The 17,676-nt window shown below is 38.0% G+C and overlaps 1 protein-coding gene and 1 non-coding gene across 18 annotated transcripts in view; both read right to left on the bottom strand.

The window, feature by feature from the left end:
* Positions 1 to 2,152: 2,152 nt before the first annotated feature.
* The window catches only part of PDE4D (phosphodiesterase 4D), a 1,576,413-nt gene continuing 1,560,889 nt past the window's right edge, over positions 2,153 to 17,676 (bottom strand). For all 17 annotated transcript variants that reach the window (XM_066242823.1, XM_066242815.1, XM_066242799.1 and 14 more), the window contains 8 exons: positions 16,137 to 16,309; positions 15,461 to 15,559; positions 14,442 to 14,606; positions 13,237 to 13,336; positions 9,469 to 9,623; positions 8,306 to 8,428; positions 7,693 to 7,875; positions 2,153 to 6,991 (listed from right to left, as the gene is read on the bottom strand). In XM_066242823.1, the coding sequence (XP_066098920.1) occupies positions 6,575 to 6,991; positions 7,693 to 7,875; positions 8,306 to 8,428; positions 9,469 to 9,623; positions 13,237 to 13,336; positions 14,442 to 14,606; positions 15,461 to 15,559; positions 16,137 to 16,309 (1,415 nt within the window). In that variant the 3' untranslated portion in view covers positions 2,153 to 6,574. The remainder of the gene's footprint in view (positions 6,992 to 7,692; positions 7,876 to 8,305; positions 8,429 to 9,468; positions 9,624 to 13,236; positions 13,337 to 14,441; positions 14,607 to 15,460; positions 15,560 to 16,136; positions 16,310 to 17,676) is intronic.
* TRNAA-AGC (transfer RNA alanine (anticodon AGC)) lies at positions 11,681 to 11,756 on the bottom strand. The gene has a single exon. It is a non-coding gene; the product is annotated as a tRNA-Ala (tRNA).

Raw genomic sequence — 17,676 nt, 5'->3', positions numbered from 1 at the left:
CTTTTACGCATCCATCATCAAAACACTGGCTCAGAAATCTGTGTGTTGGCTGCACTCAACCAGGACACGGGAAGAAAGATCATACTCAATGGTTCTGTTAAATCCTTTCGCACCAACGCAAATGCCTCCATAACTACCCTCCAAGGAGAGCCCCTCCCAGCGTTGATGGGAGTCTCCCAGGAATTTTACAGTAAACTGCTATCAGTTGTGCCCTTAAACAGCCCAGGGGAAATGAAAAGGAAAATTATTGGAAAACCTGGCCACTTTCTGGGAGACACTGGGACTACACTCTGTACTTGAAACCCCACTTGTTTTGGAGCTTGCATACCGGGTCTTAGGAAAACTGGCAGAAGCCAAGAAAGGGTGAAAATTCTTACCCGAGCCAACTCTCCTGGATCCTCCATACTGTCTGGTTGAGAGAGGAAGATACAGTTTCACATGATCCCTTTCTTTCCAAATCCTGACCCACTGGTTGTCCATCCTTTCTCAGGAACAGCAGTTGCTTCTTGGAACATGTTGCCGTCAACAGAAACACACTTTGCATTCCTGTCTTCCACCCACAAGTTGAGCGCCTTTTCCATGTTAACTAAGCGTTATCATGCACTGTGGTCATCACTTGCAGTCTATGGTGCGACAGCAAAACTGGTGTGAACTTCTTTTTTCTTCATCAGTTTCACAGACAGAAGAATCATTCTTACCACAGATCTTAGCAACCTCAGCATACAATTTTTTCTTTCCTTTTAAAGTCAAGGACTTGCAGCTGTTCACTTAAAGGACGCATTCTATGGCTTCTTTGGCATATCCGAATTGCCAGCATTACTACTTGTGCGCTTTAGGGCCATTATTAAGACAAATAAGGGTGACTTGAACACAAGCACTGCGACACTACAAGTCAATCTGATAACCTAGATGGCTGCTAAGTGAGTGACAGGTAGGGAAGGTATATAGTGTGGAGACGTGATTCATTTCTCCGGGGTGGGACAGAACAGGGCTCGCAAGATTTTATTACGCTACTCAGAATGGTGCGCGATTTAAAACCTGAATTATTTCTGGAATTTTTTCATTTCATATTTTCAGACCGCAGTTGACCACACATAACTGAAACCGTTGAAAGCAAAATCCCGAATAAGGGGGATACTCCTGTATCCTTATTCTAGTAGTTTGGGGATTATCTGTGTATTAAATGTTTGCTGTTTCCTTCTCTTTAAGCCCCTAAAGTGTTTGATTTGTCTGATTGGATTATATTGATATATGCCCAATAGCAATTTGGTAGATTTACTCAACAAATATTAAGCCCCTCCTATGTACCACATAGTTTTAGGTGTGAGGGATACACCAATGAGCAGACTGCTCTCCTGCAGCCGTGTTCTGTGGGAGAGAGCCAGACAATAAACAGATGTACAGGGCAGTTTGGATTGAGCATATAAAGAAAATAAAGCAGAGGAAGGAATAATGAGTGATGGGGCAGGGTTGCTTTCCTTCCATTTCTCCGAAGGTCTCAATTTCACTTGTACCTCAGGACTTTAGCAAGTGAACTTTCCCTTCTGGATCCCCTCCTCTTCCTTTTAAATCCCCCTTTGGCTTGGTTTCTTCTATTCTTCAGAGCTCAGCCCCAAATCACTTCCTTAAGGAAGCCTTCTGTGGCCCTCCAGGAGACAGCAAGTTCAGGTTCCCACCGCGTCAGCCCCAGAGGTCCTTCTGAGTGCATTTATGATGGCATGTGTATGAAGCTGTTTAGTGACCGTGTCCCCTCCAGACTGTAAGCTCACGAAAGCAGAAGCTGTGTCTCCGTCACTGCCGAGCCTTTAGAACTTTGCAGTTTGCAGAGTGGCTACCCAATAAATAAATGCTGGATGTCTGATTAACTTTCAGTGTACCAAAGTAGTCAATTAAATAGAGAAGTCCCCTTCACAAACCTGTTTACAAAATACCGTGTTTAATCTTATAGACCATTTAAATAACTCTGGCAGTTTCTATTTTCTATAGAAAGATTAATCCACATGATTTTGTTTTATTTGATTAGGAATATCAATCCTAGTTTATGATTTCACTATCCCTTCATTTCACTTTAACAAGCTTCATTACTCTTGGAAACTAACTGGACTACAATTTTAGATGAATAATCTTTTATTGTAAAAGATTGAGTCATAAGTAGGCAGAATCAACCCATGCTTTTATTTTCATTGCATATAAAAATTTCATATGAAGGTATTGATGTACAGTACTATCCCCATGGGCTGTAAGAGAGGCTAAGAAACCACTAAAAGAATCATCATTTGTAATGCTCACACACAATTTTACCACTCTGAAAACATTATCTAAGAAATAAAATTAAAAACAACTAAAATCAGTAAGGATGTGTTTTTGTAATTATAATGTCCCCTTTGTACTGTTTAAAACAAAAGTAATCAAATTCCTTTGGGCCAGGGCTGCTAAAATCTACAGTTTGTGTCAGTAAAATAAAATAAAATTAAACAAAATAATGAGAGGCTCATTTTTCCTACAAAAAGACTCTCTCCTTTCACTGTCATGTTTTTTGAGGGCTGGGCAGCAGTGGAAGAAGGTTTCCACATCATCCACTGTAGAGAGCTGGCCATTGTGAAAGGTTACATCTTAACATTCTAAAGCAGTATGTTTTGCAGAAACAAATTCTAGAGAATGGTAAATCCTTTAAGCTATGTCTATTGGTATCATATAAAATGTGTATCATACATCATACATACGAACTTACAGATAAAAAAAATTTGGTTGATCTTAGTTGAAGAAAAATTCCAGGGTTAAAAAAAAATGACCTTTTTCATATTATATATTCTCTTAACATTAGAGGAAGCTTATGAATAAATGACTAACCAGCATATAAGACCTTGGCTCTAGTTTCAAATAATTTGCCTATGTGCTCTAGAAGCCAAAAATACTTTTTATAATCACTGGATGAGAACATATTTTCCCAGTAGTGTTTGAAAGTAGAAAACAAATGTAACTAACTCAAGTAGCTCCTGATCACAGACGGGGAAAACAGTCATCATATATGCAATGCTGTTTCATGGCAAGAAGTCCTTAAGCTTGTATTCCAAAAGGGTCTCAAAAACTCCCAGAGGTTGTCTGTGGTTTTGTAAAATCCAGCTGTTGCCAGAAAGCCAACTGACTCAAAGCTCGGATGTAAAATGCCCAGCCCTAGCCCCACCATAACCTTACTTTCTAATGCAGCAAAACAGAAGAAAATATTGGTTAAAGTTAAGGCACAGCCCTGGGACCAAAGACCTGCAGCTATGTTCTTTAAATTTATATATCTTTATGTATTTTATAGTTTTTCTTGAATTTTCCATAAACAAGCTCTAAGGTGACAAGACTATATTACAGGAGAAAAGAAAAATGTACAAGGAATATGTATACACACCATTCATTCTCTCACCAAGAGTTTCCAAATATATCAACACCGTCCCATCACGGGATGATGTTTTAATAAGAACTGATAATTTACAATTAACATTACAGTATGTACATTACAATAAATACATGGTTGTAAACAGACAAACAAGACTGTATTATAGGTAAGGTCATTTGGTGAGAAAAAAATATGCATGGCACAAAAAATAAATAATGCATTCAAAAATCATCATAAAGCTTTCTGTGAAATCCGTTTCATTCAAGTTTTTTTCCTTATCTGCAATTTGTTCTACCTATATTATTTTCTTGTGAATTTAAAGTGATGCAAAAGAAACTAAAATTAAAACAGCATTATTGTGTTTAGTAACTTGCAAGCTGAAATGTACTGGTTTGATGCAAACTTGGACATTTTTTTCCCCGTACAGTACCCGGTATTGCATTTTCTTATGGCATTTTAGGAAATGTAAAGCCACTTGTGAAAGGATGTTATTTTAAAGCGGTGTATAACTGAAGCACACTTGGGCAAGAGAGGAGAGAGAAAAGAGAAAGAAGGGAGAGGATAAGCAGATTGTACAGTGCATTAGTCCCTGTCTCTTGGGTATTATGCATTTTCTACAATTTGATTGTCCATCATTGGGTATCTTCACAACATGTGACCATTGAAAACCAACAAATTGAAAAAAAAAGCCTCTCTTTTTTTAGTGCAGTTATAAACCCTTTCAGGTCTGGATTTGTGACATATTGCTGCTTTAAGTATATACATATTTTTCATTATTAAGATTCTAGGCACTCTGTTGGGGAAACACCAAGTATTAGGAAGAGGAGGGGATGAAAATATTTGGGAAAAAAGAATAAACCTTAGAGTCTTTGCCTTTTCTTTGAGAACTCCATCAGGAATAAATATAACTAAAACAGAAACAAGTTCCCAAGTGTTCTTGTGAAACCACTTGGACAAACATAGGGCTTTATTTGAAGGATTACCGATCATTAATCAGTTGAGTCCTATTCTGCTATGTTTAAAAGATCAGAGCTACGTACGTAAGTTTTCCATCAGTGGATCCCAGGGGTTCTATCTTCAGCTTGGGTCATTTTCCTGGCAGATGACTTAGTCACTAGTCCCCAGAAGGCTCCCTGTGACACTCCAAATACGTTTTACAGGGTCACACTTTTTCTTAACTTTCATTTATTTTCCATCTAGTCAGATACCCCCTTTAGTTCCATGTCAATTCTTGGATATCAATGTGAAAAATTATTTGGGTTCCAAACTCTTCTACAGAGAAGGCAAACACTTCATAAAGAGTTGAAATGGGAAGAAAGTCCAAACTAAGTAAGTGCCCCAGGATGCCAACTGAAAGTAAATACTGGGAATTAATTTCTAAAATTGTAATAGAGTTTTTGATGCTAAATTCAGCCAAGCACGATCTCTAATTTTTTATTTTGGGAGAATCTTTTTACCCAACCCAGCATTTTAGGATGGCTTCAGATCCCCGAGCCTCTGGTGCTAGTGGCACTGCTGGCTCCTTTCCATCAGTGTGTTTAAAGAAGTTCTTCTTTATAAGACATACTTACGAACAATAATAACTGATGAAGCAATTCCTACGTTACATGCTTGTCCATTAAGGAAGGGTAGTTGCTACACTTAAAATCATTTCTCAGGAATACTTCTCATCTAGTTCTTAATCCCATGGTAAAATCATAGAAACAAATGAACGTTAGTTGTACTGGTGTTGGTTAATATATTCTGCTAATATTGTTTAAACTGCCTAATTAGCTGTTAACTTTTCTCTGTGAATCAAGAGTAAAAGCTAGTCATTACCATTGACCTCGCAGTAGAAATGAACGCTAACTCTAACCTGACTACCTGTTTCTTTTCATCAATCAAAATGGTAATATATTTGATAAGACCCTATCTAGTGAAGGAGGACAGAGGTTCAAACACGCTAAATAATAAAACAGTACAAGGGGCATAAGTTTTTCTTACTATAACTGACTGTGGAAACAATAAAAATGAGCATGACACGTGGGTTATTACAAAGACATGCACTTGTGAAATGAGTCTAGTGACATAGCAGACAGTTATCAGAATACACTAACTAGGAAAATATCTAAAAATGACTGACCATTTTAGCTACTGGGTATTTATATATCTTTCACTTGCTTCAGACAATACCAACTGATGACTGAGTGTCCGTGAGGCTTAGGACACATTAGAAAGGACGCACACTGAAATATTACTGAGCACATATTCACTCTGCACGCCGTGAAGAAAAAATGTCAGTGAGGAGCAACTCTGCTTACTGAGAAGAGTGACACAAAGAGCAAAGTAGACGAAGACCTACAAAGAGTTTCCTGCAACATAAAATTAGTTTTTGTTTTAAAATGTGGAAGTCATTGGTATATAAAACAATGAATCACTACAAATCAGTAATTGCTGTGAACTGTAAGGTGCAAGTCAAATTCGTAAATTAGATTTATCCAGTGTAGCACAGATTTGTACTGAAAACTTGCAAGTTACTCCTTAGAAAAAAAATAACCAGTGGCAGATGAAGATCTGAACATAGTTTTTTTAAATATAATACCTCAATACATTTAATAATAAAAGTAAGCTCTACAAAAAATCTGTTTTACATATCATACAAAATGTAGAAGTCAGTGCAGCTCACTGAACCACACTCGTCAGTCATGTATCAGGAAGACTTGAAATAAGAAAATTATGCGACTTCTGTGGCTCATCTTCCTCCTGGTAACAGATTCACACTGTGTTCTGTTCCTGGCCCGTTTGACGCTTCATTCATTAGTTCAATCTGCGTAATGCCGTCTTTCTGCTGAAAATATTGCAAACAAATAAAAAGAAACCCTAAGTCATATCAACTTTTGGGCTGCCTGATGAGCCACACTCATTGAAAACATTTTGGAGTGGATTCTCTCTGCATTGTCAGCTCTACCAAGCTGAGATCTTGTTAAAATGCTGTTCGTGAAGATGTCCCCCTTGCTGTGATGACATGGAGGCGAAAAAACTGGTTACAATATTCCTGAGCGCCAGACTGAGTAGTCAATGTCAGTTTTATTCAACAAACGTCCTGGCAAATGACAGTGAGGTGTGACCATGGTTGTGGCATGTGACATGCACTTTGGAAACAATTTTTCTACTTAAAAAAAAAAAAAGGCCTGAAAGTCTTTTGCACTGTTACGTGTCAGGAGAATGATCATCTATTACACAGGCTTCGGGCTGCCTTTCCTCCTCCTCCCCTACTGCCTCTTCTTCGACCTGCTCATCAAGGGGAATTTCAGTGGACTCCGAGTCTTGAGTACAGAGAGTCTTGGAGTCACTGCAGCTAGTGTCTTCTTCCACTTGACTACCACTGTCCTTTTCAGTGTCCGACTCGCCGTCCTCCTCTAAGGTGAGTTCAAACTGGAACTTCTCGGTCTGACCCTGCCGGCCCTCTTCCTGGTCATCTGGTGCTGGGGAGGGGCTCTGAGGAATTGTGCTCTGGTACCATTCACGATTGTCTTCCAAAGTATCCAAAATGTCCTGGGCATCAGGATGTACTAGGTCTGCCCATGTCTCCCAGAGAGGATGAACAATATAGTCTATGAAGCCCACCTAGTTAAAAAGAAATGCACTGTGAGTACAGGACTTGGGACTAAGAAATAATGGAAAAGGTTAACTAGATCTCACAAATACATCTAATTTAGATCTATATCTGTATCTTTATATAAAATATAAATTTTACATAAAAATATAAAAAACAACATGGTCTGCAAATATAACACTGAACAGAAGACTACTAACTTTTCAGTTAGTCACTATTTTAGGTAACAGACCATAAAAATGTATTGTTGCTATCTGGTGAAAATTACCTTGTAGAACTTTTTACTACATAAAAGTTTTACAGTTGTTTACATGGTAGGGCTTGACGTGAGGCCTGAACTTCCTTTTAGAATGGCCATTTCATAGGTGAGAAAAGGTAATGGGAACAATGCCATGCCCTCCACATGAATTCATGTAAGTGAATGCACTGACGAGTTCATTTAACAAATTGTTTCTACACCCTTGAATATACTATATGAATATAGTCATTCCTGAGTATAATGCCATAAGAACATATAAATGTCTATATAAATATAAATCATAAGAATGAAAGAGTTTTTTGGCTTATAAATAAACGCTAATGTGAAATTGAGCTTGCAAAAATAGAGTACTGATTTAAAAATCACTAAAATACTTGTGATGTGGATACAATAGAATCCAATGTTCAAGCTGTAGTTTTGGTCTCTCTGAAAGCTTTGTGCTCAACGCATCACCTGGGATTTTTCCACAGACGCATTGTGCTTGTCACACATGGGGCTGATCTCCATGCCCCGCTCCCTCTCGCGGTCTCCCTGGCGGAAGAACTCCTCCATGATGCGGTCCGTCCACTGGCGGTACAGCTGCAGAGGCTTTGTTGGGTTGCTCAGGTCCGCGCAATGCACCATATTCTGGAGGACCTACAATAGACAAAGGCTCTCTCTATTCAGCTTCTGCTCCTTTTTTTTTTTTTTTACTAGAAATTCACATGAAATGACTGTGACACATAAAAAATTTCAAACAGTCTGACCATGAGGTATCTGTGTGTGCTTTACACTTATATTAATAGTCTCAAATTATGCCACATCTAAATATCAAGAGAAACTGTTTATGTGCATGGCTGATTAAATTCAGAGCTGCTTAAGTGGTTGGTTTTGTGGGATGTTAGGGTTTTTGTTTTCTTTCTTTTTTTATTGTATACATAAATGAAAAGACCAACAGTATTTTATCTGCTTAATTCTCAAGATTAAGAATTTGGACAAAAATCCTGCTTATAATTACTAAAATCGTAAGTTGGGAGGAGACATAAATCGGACACACAGATACATGAAAATTCAAGTCATGCTTTACCTGAATCCTATCAGAATAATTGTCAAGAAGAAGAACTCCAGAACTTGTCACTTTCTTAGTTTCAACCATAGTTTTCAAATCAGCTAGTAGATTCATGTGCTTTGACATGTCTGTTGCAAGTACCTTAAAGACAAAGAATGTTTTATTGAAGTAAAAAAAGTCCAGAGGAAAAAAGAATTTGCACCTAAGAGTATTATGCAGAACATGAGAAGAAATGGAAAGCCACGGTCATCTAATAGTGGCATATAAAAATTCTTTACTATGTATACTTCTCGGGGCACAGTCTCTTCCTCTTTGTTGGAAGTCCCAATATACATATGCAATAAATATACAGAAACATTAGGTACTGACAACCACTTCTATTCCTTGGACTAAGAAAGTGGTTACTGGATGATGATGAACTGATCCAAGATTACTCACAGAGTACATCAGAAACAGAGTACCTGGGTAATTTTCTCCTTATCCACACAACAGACAATTCTTTTCTTTGTATATACAAAGCTTAACAGAATACATTTTCTGATAACCGGAGATTTTCCTGTGTCTCATACTCACTGTGAACAATATGCATAGAGAACCTATTAAAATCATGAAAATTTTCTAAATGGCGCTGTCTCCAATGGAGACTTTCCCTCCCACTTTTTGAATAGAAGAATTTGAGATATGCCCAGCACCTCTGCTCTTGTTAGTCATCTTTCTGCCTGTCACCAGACCAGAGGAGTTCAGAATATAACTAGAATGATGAGGGTAAGCTGTCATTCTTAATTTCAAACTGCCAGCAGCAGGGACAGCTTCAGGAGCAGAAAGGGCAATACTAGGTTTTGAAATACACAGTTTCTTTCATCTAACACTCATTCTCACTTAAAAAAATTTTTTTCTCATTGATTTGAGAGAGAGAGAGGAAGGGAGAGAGAAAAAAAGGGAGAGGGGGAAAGAGAGTGAGAGAGGGAGAGAAAGCACCAATTGGTCGTTTCACTTAGTTATGTACTCACTGATTGCTACTCATCTGTGTTCTGACTGGGGGACTGAACCTGTGACCGTGGCATGCTGGGATGACGTCTACCCACTGAGCAACCTGGCCAGGGCCTCGTTCTTATTTATTTATTTATTTTACAGAACAATTTGCATTGCAGTTCTTTGTTTTGCTTTTATCAGCTACTTACTATGTCAATGACCATTTTCCTTAATGATTGTCTTTGCTTTTTGGTCAAATTCTGGAAAATGTCACAGTTTTCTTCTTGAAGCAACTTAAAGCCCACAGCCAAATGATGGTTCTCCAAGACAGAAGAATCATTGTACATCAAGGCAAGTTCGGAATCTTAAAAGAAAAAAGATAAGAAGATAAGCAAAGCCATTTATTCTAAGTTTATCTTAGTCTTCATATTCTAAATACTCTGGGTTTAGGATGCAATGTCCCCTAAACAACTCCGCTGGCCTCACCGTTACATGACAACACGGAGGAGAGACTGTACTAGTTCCTGTAACAGTGGGAAGAGCACTGCAATCTTCGGAGTGAACTCCAATGCGGCTGACGCGTGGCAAGTCGTTTCACCCTTGGGCCTCAGCTTGTGAAAGAAGAATCTGAACAAATGAATTTTAACTTCCCCTCTAGATCTGCCATAGGCTGTTCCACAAGCTCAGCAGAATATGACATTATTCTAACATTTGCAACATGTCCACAGCATAAGGGGTTGTATTCCTGATAACTGGGCATCGTCATTTTACATAATGTAAGGATCACGTGACTTAGGATTGGTTTGTACTTAGAGAGGGTACAAGAATAGATTGGAACACACACACACAAATATTAGATTTGTTCGTGCTGATCTTATGTTTATCCACAGTATAGCTTTGAAAGTAGAGGTTTAATTCATTTTTCTGTTTCCTTTTCCAAGTTCCGTGGCAGTCACCATATACATGTATATTGTCCTTCCCACCAGCACACTCCGGGCTTCGCACAGAGATGGATGTCAGGCTGCCCGCATATCTGCGTGGTGAAGATTCTGCTGCTCTCTAACAACTGCCCAGACACGGGTAGGTCAGGCAGTGAGAGATCCTGCCTCCTTACTAGTTCCCATAGAGAGCAGATCCACATCGACAATCACTATAAAAAAATTGTTGCTTTAATCTGTTTCTGCTTAAGTCCTCATAAAGACTAAAAGGGCCATGTGTTTTTTTTTTTTTTTTCTGACTACTGTACAGATGAGAGTTCAAGACATATTTCTACTGTGGAACCTATGATTCCATCAATACTATAGAAATGGGAATTATTACATTGAAAATTTTGCTCCTAACTACAGAAATAGACATGTCTAGAGAACCAGGTAGTGAGTATGTATGGTATTATTGTCATTTCATTTTATTTTGATAAAGCAATAGTGTTCTTTTTCTAAATGTCAATATCTGGCCTAGTTAACTTTTAAATAGTCTACGAAAGCATCTAACTATGAACACTTATCTATAGATAAACGCATAGAAATCTAAAATTTTAAACTATAAAGGATCTTAGCAACTGGTATTTTTTCGATAGTAGAATTATATTAAATAATATCGAAAGAAAGACATTGTTTTCTGATTGGAGAATAATACCTTACTAATCTATTATGGTTCTTTTAAGGCAGCAAATGTGAATGCAGATAAGGGGCATTAACAGAAGAACTGACTCAGGCTCACAAAAACCTGAATTGGTCTATATGCTCTGTGAAGAAAGATGAAAGAAATTCAGGCTACTGAGCCTGCAAAATATAAGATAAAGAGCTGTTACTTTAAGGAAGAAGTTGATCTGTGGGATGAATGTTGAAACAAAGAATCTGAATCCCAGTCAAGGTAAGGAAGGCCTTTCACAGAGAAGGTTGTCCAGGAGCCCTAGCCAAGCCCGCCTAGGAAAGCAGGTGGCTCCTGACATTTAACAAGAGTCCGGACTGGCCAGAAAGTCCATGGAACCATTCCTTAGTAGATGGGTGGGCCTCTACTGCTTCTCCAATCTCTGGGACTGATATCAAAAGGTGGTGGTGACTGCTGACTTTTATTTATTTATTTATTTATTTATTTTTATTTATTTATTTTTTTCATTTTTCTGAAGCTGGAAACAGGGAGAGACAGTCAGACAGACTCCCGCATGCGCCCGACCGGGATCCACCCGGCACGCCCACCACGGGCGGTGCTCTGCCCCCCAGGGGGCGATGCTCTGCCCATCCTGGGCGTCGCCATATTGCGACCAGAGCCACTCTAGCGCCTGAGGCAGAGGCCACAGAGCCATCCCCAGCGCCCGGGCCATCTTTGCTCCAATGGAGCCTTGGCTGCGGGAGGGGAAGAGAGAGACAGAGAGGAAAGCGCGGCGGAGGGGTGGAGAAGCAAATGGGCGCTTCTCTTATGTGCCCTGGCCGGGAATCGAACCCGGGTCCTCCGCACGCTAGGCGGACGCTCTACCGCTGAGCCAACCGGCCAGGGCGACTGCTGACTTTTAAATGAACGCATGTTAGCATTTAAGCAACCCTGACAGTAGACATTTAACTTTCTATTCTTCTTTAAGAATGAAGATGTGTGGTCATATCCAAAGGGGAGGTAAGAGTCTGTAGTTCTTGAGTAGATTTTCCCCAAAGGTGGCAATCCAGCATTCTATGTAGATTCCTTGAAGGTTCAGGAGTAATCAGAGTTGCGTTCATACTCTGCTATAAGGTAAAGCAGCACAGAGAGGGAGAAAGGCTAGCTCATGTAACAGTTTTGTTGAAACTCTCTCATTTTTCCAAGGCACAGTGTGAGTCACCTCTTCCGTGAAGCCTTTCTTCATTACCACAGGCAGAACTGCTCACTTTCTCCTGCAAATTCCTATACTCTCTGTACCACTCATTTGGCATTTATCATGTTTCACCTTGTCATTATATCTGCATAAGTCTTAACAATCCCTCCCAAAGACATCCCAATCGACTTACAGACTAAAAAAAGCCTTATAGAAAATTAAAAGTTATTAATATAATGTGCTTGGTTATCTGGTATGTCCTGAGCTCTTCTGAACAAAACATCTTTCCTTAAAATGGGGAAGGGAAGTGGTGATTTTCTTTTATAATCCAGCTGCTAAGGACAATGGATTAAGCTGCGTGGCTCACTCCCTCAGTTCGTTGAGTCCTGTGCCCTTAACCCGCATGATTGTTCTCTGCGCCCTCATGTTACACGCTCACGAACTACGGCCTATATTTCTAGCAGAAGGCAAGCTCCTCAGAGCCAGGGCTTCGTCTTGCTCACCCATGTATCCCTCATACCTGGAACAATGTTTGGCACAGAGTATTCTCTCAATAAATTTCTTGTTGAATAAAATAATGATCTATGCAGTTACTTCTATATAATCCTAGTGGACAGAAATGAATTTACTCATATTTTGAAAGGGCAGGATTCATTCAGAAAAATAGCCTTCTCTGTATACTATACAAACATAGCCTTGGAATGCTTATTTTAAAGTGAGACCATAGGCACAAAGAAGCTTGTGTAGCGACAGCAAGGTCTAGCTCCCCCCTCGCACAATGAGATGCCTCTGCTCTTGGAATCCAAAGCCATTATGCTTTCAACACTGGCCTCAGGTGAGTAAATCTTTCTCCACAAAACTTAGGCATCTTTGCTGGAAACAAAAATGACTCGTTTTCCAAGTAACCACCTAAATCTTTCTGCAAACTTTTACTTGGATTACCCTTGTGTACTAACATGGCAACATATTATTTCTACAGAAGTACTGGAACCTATCCTTTTCAAACAGCCTCGAGGGATACAGTAACTTCCAGAACTAAATTACATTAACACACACTCTCTTTAAAAGGGGTTATTTACATATCCCCAAAGAACTTTCTGCCTCTGGAAACACCCCTACGTATATAAAGACCCCCATTCAAATGTTTACAAAGAAAAAATATCTTCTGCAAAAATAAATGAACTCAACTTACTTGTATTGATCAGAAACTGATTTGACACACCAGGATGATCTACATCATGTATTGCACTGGCAAAAATTGCTGCAAGAATCTCCAAATCTGTAAACACAGCCTGGAAAATCAGACAAAATAGATAACATCACTATTCTACAATAACAAAAATTAAAAGTTTAAATAAGTGGGAAATTACTTCCTAGAATTTGTTAGCAAAATGGAGTGTTTAAATATATTATAATATGTTGGGAAGAGTCCTTTAGATAATGACTTATTAATAAACTTTCTAAGTATAATCTTGGAAGAAAATATTTTATCTAATATTATAATTTATGATAACTTTTCCATTGGTTTTATCTTTTTAAGTATTACAAAAAGGAGTATCTGAAATTATTTTTTAAAGAAAATAGTGAACAATTCTTTTCTGTTCTTTCAACCAAACCAGAGTTTCTCAACTTCAGTAAAATTCATGTTTTCGGCCATATAATCTTTGTTATGAAAGGCAGTCCTGTGCATTGAAGGAATTTTAGCAGAATCCCTGGCCTTCACCCATGAGATGTCAGTAGCATGTACCCCCTCGCTGTGACAGCCAAGAATGCCTGCACATACTGCCCAGCACCCCTGAGGTGTGGGGGGAGAGGAAGAATAAAGCATCACTCCCAGCTGAGAACCACTCACTCAAATAAGGAGGTATCAACAGTTTTATAATGAAAACAATCTGAACTATCAAATATATCTGTAAAAAAGAATCTTTCCCCAAACAATTAAGGAAATCAAATTGCTTAAATAAACATTTAATGAAACAACTTTTAGTTGGTAAAATGAAAGAAGTGTTTCCTTCTAATAAATTCAATGAAAAATATCAATGCAGTGCTTATATTTTAAAATAACAATCCTTTGAACTATAAATGCAAAAGCCATCAGACTAAATTCCAGAAAAACAAACTAAAATTGACTAAGCCAGACAGATGTGCTTTAAGGAATGTCTACTAGATAGTCTTAAGGAAGCAGTGTCATAAATAGATGGATCACTTAATCTTTGATCAACTTTCAGACAAAATCATCAAAGACTATTTACCAAAACCACATCTTTTCCTTTATAACTCAATATACTTCCAATGAAGCCACTTATTTTCTGCAATGCATACCCTGTAGTATAAAAATTTAAGAGACTTTTATGAGCGGCAAGTTAGCGTTCTCCAAGTTTTACAAACCAGATTTACCTCCAAAGCAGGTGTGGACAGCAGCACATGTGTGGACTGGACAACATCTGCAGCATGAATATTGTTGTGGTAGGCCACATCAGCATGGTAATGGTCTTCCAGGGTCATAAGGTATGTAATTAAAGTGTCCACTGGAATCTTAAATGTTTTTAATAAATCCCGTTCCTGTAGGAAAAGAAATCCTCTTAACATTTTGTCCTCACATAAAAAGACTTTCCATAGAGTATGTTAACAAAAACAAAAACGAACCAACCAACAAAAAAGAGTCACACCCAGAAATGGAAATAGTAATCTTATGATGTCTAGTGAGGAAAATGGAAATCTTTAGGAAGATCCAGAGACTTCAGGGATAAAACCAGAGTCCAGTTGCTCCTTTGAAGCCCAACAGTGCTTCTCCCAAGATGTACGGTGAGAAGGATGAGCTGCCAGTTAGAAAAATGCGTGTCCCATGATCAGGAGGTCAGCCTCAGTCACTCAGCCACTAGAGATCACACTGATGGCAACGCAACATCCTTCCTGGTGCTGGACTCTGCTGTTCCAGTCCTGGGGTATCTATACTCTCAACCCCTTGTGCTGGTTGGGACAAAAGCAGCTCAACCAGAATGAGAAACAGATATGGAGGAGAGAGCAGTGCACCATACTCAACAGTGAAGAAATTACATGCTAAGATTAGTCAGCAGGGAGCTGATTCATTTTTTATAGTTAGTACTCCATTCTCTATGTGAGTCAGGGTCATGTGGGTGACTTTTAAACTGTTCTTTTAACAAATTGCTTCAATTTTCCCACAGCATACCTTTTTCTCAAATGGAAAAAAAATAACAACATTGGTTTATCTGTATTTTGCCTACACTTCAACCCTTCTGTGTTCTTATTAGTCCCTAAGTGAAGGAGCAAATAGGAAAAAAGCACAAATACACAAAAGAGGGTGAGTAGTAAAGAAGATTAAATCATGCACACTTCACAAACGGAACGCTGGGTCACAGACTAGAAAGAAAGGTGACAGGACTTCCTCACATTACCTGAAAGATGGTGTGCATGATAACAGTCAAAGGCCGGTTCCCAGACAACTCTGCTATTCTGAAAACATGAAGGCCCCATTTGTTCACATCTTCTAGTTCCTGGGGTTAAAGGAGGACGGAAAAAGTCAAAAAGCATGAGACAGTGAACATATTCAATTAAAAATTACTGACATTAATGAAAAGATTGTTAGATTTTAAAAATGATTTATTTTAAATGCAATGGATGCACCATGTAAACTTTAGGCAAACTTTAGGCAAATTCATTTAAATGTATTAAAAACTGAAAAGTATTGCTTAATCTCATACCTCTGACAATATAACATTATTTACAAACTTTCAAGATAAATTTCAAAGCATTTCTTCAACAGATAAAATCCATTTACAAAAACCTTAATTGTTCTCCTAAAACCAGAAGATATGATAGATTTCTAACTCATTAAGGTTTAACAATCAAATATAGAAGCAAAAAAGGAAAGAACACACATCCCAAACTACCTATGTAAATCCACATATCAATAAAACCCAAACAATTTAGAGAGAGCTTTATAAAGTGCATTTTTATCTTTAAAAAAACAAATAAACTAATATACATGTCCATCTCCTAAGAGACGAAATTAAAATTCATGAAAAGTCATTGTTGCATATTTAAGATCACAATCCTTGAAATTTTTCTTACCTTGGCAAGGACATCTTCTTGCTCAGTTTTAACCCCAAACTTCGGGATGCTTGAATTAGTCAAACTAGAGCTATGCATCAACTTCTTGACCCCACTGATCTGAGACATTGGCCTTTTCTTTTTCTCCTTCTCCTTCTGAGTTGGAGAAGGAATTTCTACTTCATGTTGCTTATCTTAAAAATAGAGAAAATATTGTACATTTACTATTAATTCTGCCTGGCCTTTTTAATTTTAAAGTATAACATATATAACTGGACAGGCTTTAATTTATATTATATATTCTAAGAAATATTTCTAAGTACAGCTCCTTTTAGAGAAGTTGAATATTTAAAACTTGAAGTGGACTTAATTTGATACCCAAAATTAAACAAATAAACCCCACTGCAAAACAATTAACATTAACTGTATTTGGTGGTTATGTCTTTGATAGAATGTCCTAATAAAATTTTTTTGAGACATTTATCATGATAGTAGACTTGGAAAAAACAAAACACATTGGTTATCTCCATTGTTCATCAACTCCATTCCTATCGAGATTTACTGAGTGGCTTCAAAACCGCTCTTGCCAAGTAAGGACTCGTTTCCACACTACTTAGAAAAGGGAGAAACTTCCTGCACAAATATAGAAGCAATAGTGTGCAAACCTGACAGCTTACTGAGATGGATCATACAGTGGGAGTTCACACAGCTTATCTGAATGACTTAAACTGCTTTTGCTATTTCACATTTTCTATACTATCGTGAGATAGCAGTTATGATGTAACAAAGTTTTATGGCAAGCACAGAGAATCTCCAATATTATCTGGTAAGTAAAGATCAGATTCATGAAAGTTGTTATTGTCAAAGAAGACACAAGATGTATCGCTACATTCATCCCCTATTTTAAGGGAATGAACTCCTCAAACTCAGCCTTGCACATAGTGTGTGTTCAGTAAATGTCTGTGAAGTAAATGTGCTAGTAAGCTATCCAGCAATTTTATTTTGAAAGTCAAGTCAAATCAAGGATATGTTATTGACTTTTACTTACTGTATTTTTTTTCTATGAATGGGTGGCTGGAGTGCTGTTTTCCTAGTACACCATACTCTCAGCTATTGTTAACAGCAAGTTTTTCTTTAACAATTGTATCCTATCTATCTACCTCACCAGTTTACCAGGTGTGTTATCTATTAGACCAGTGGTAGCCAACTGGTCCCTACTGCCCACTAGTGGGCATTCCAGCTTTCATGGTGGGTGGTAGTGGAGCAACCAAAGTATAAATAAAAAGATAGATTTAACCATAGTAAGTTATTTTATAAAGATTTATTCTGCCAAACAGCGAAAATCTGACATAAAGTACTTGGTAAGTAATTATTATTATATGCTTTAACTTGCTGTAACTCTGCTTTATAAGTTTTATAAAGTAAAGTTACTTCCCTACTTTATAAATCACCATTTCTATGGAACCAGTGAGCAGTTAGAAAATTTTACTACTAACAGAGATACAAAAGTGGGTGGTAGGTATAAAAAGGTTGACTACCCCTGTATTAGACTATCAACCCA

Source organism: Saccopteryx bilineata, chromosome 1, assembly GCF_036850765.1.
Source record: "Saccopteryx bilineata isolate mSacBil1 chromosome 1, mSacBil1_pri_phased_curated, whole genome shotgun sequence".
Lineage (NCBI taxonomy): Eukaryota > Metazoa > Chordata > Mammalia > Chiroptera > Emballonuridae > Saccopteryx > Saccopteryx bilineata.
The sequence above is the reverse complement of the archived record's forward strand: the minus strand, read 5'-3'. Positions and strand labels throughout refer to the sequence as shown.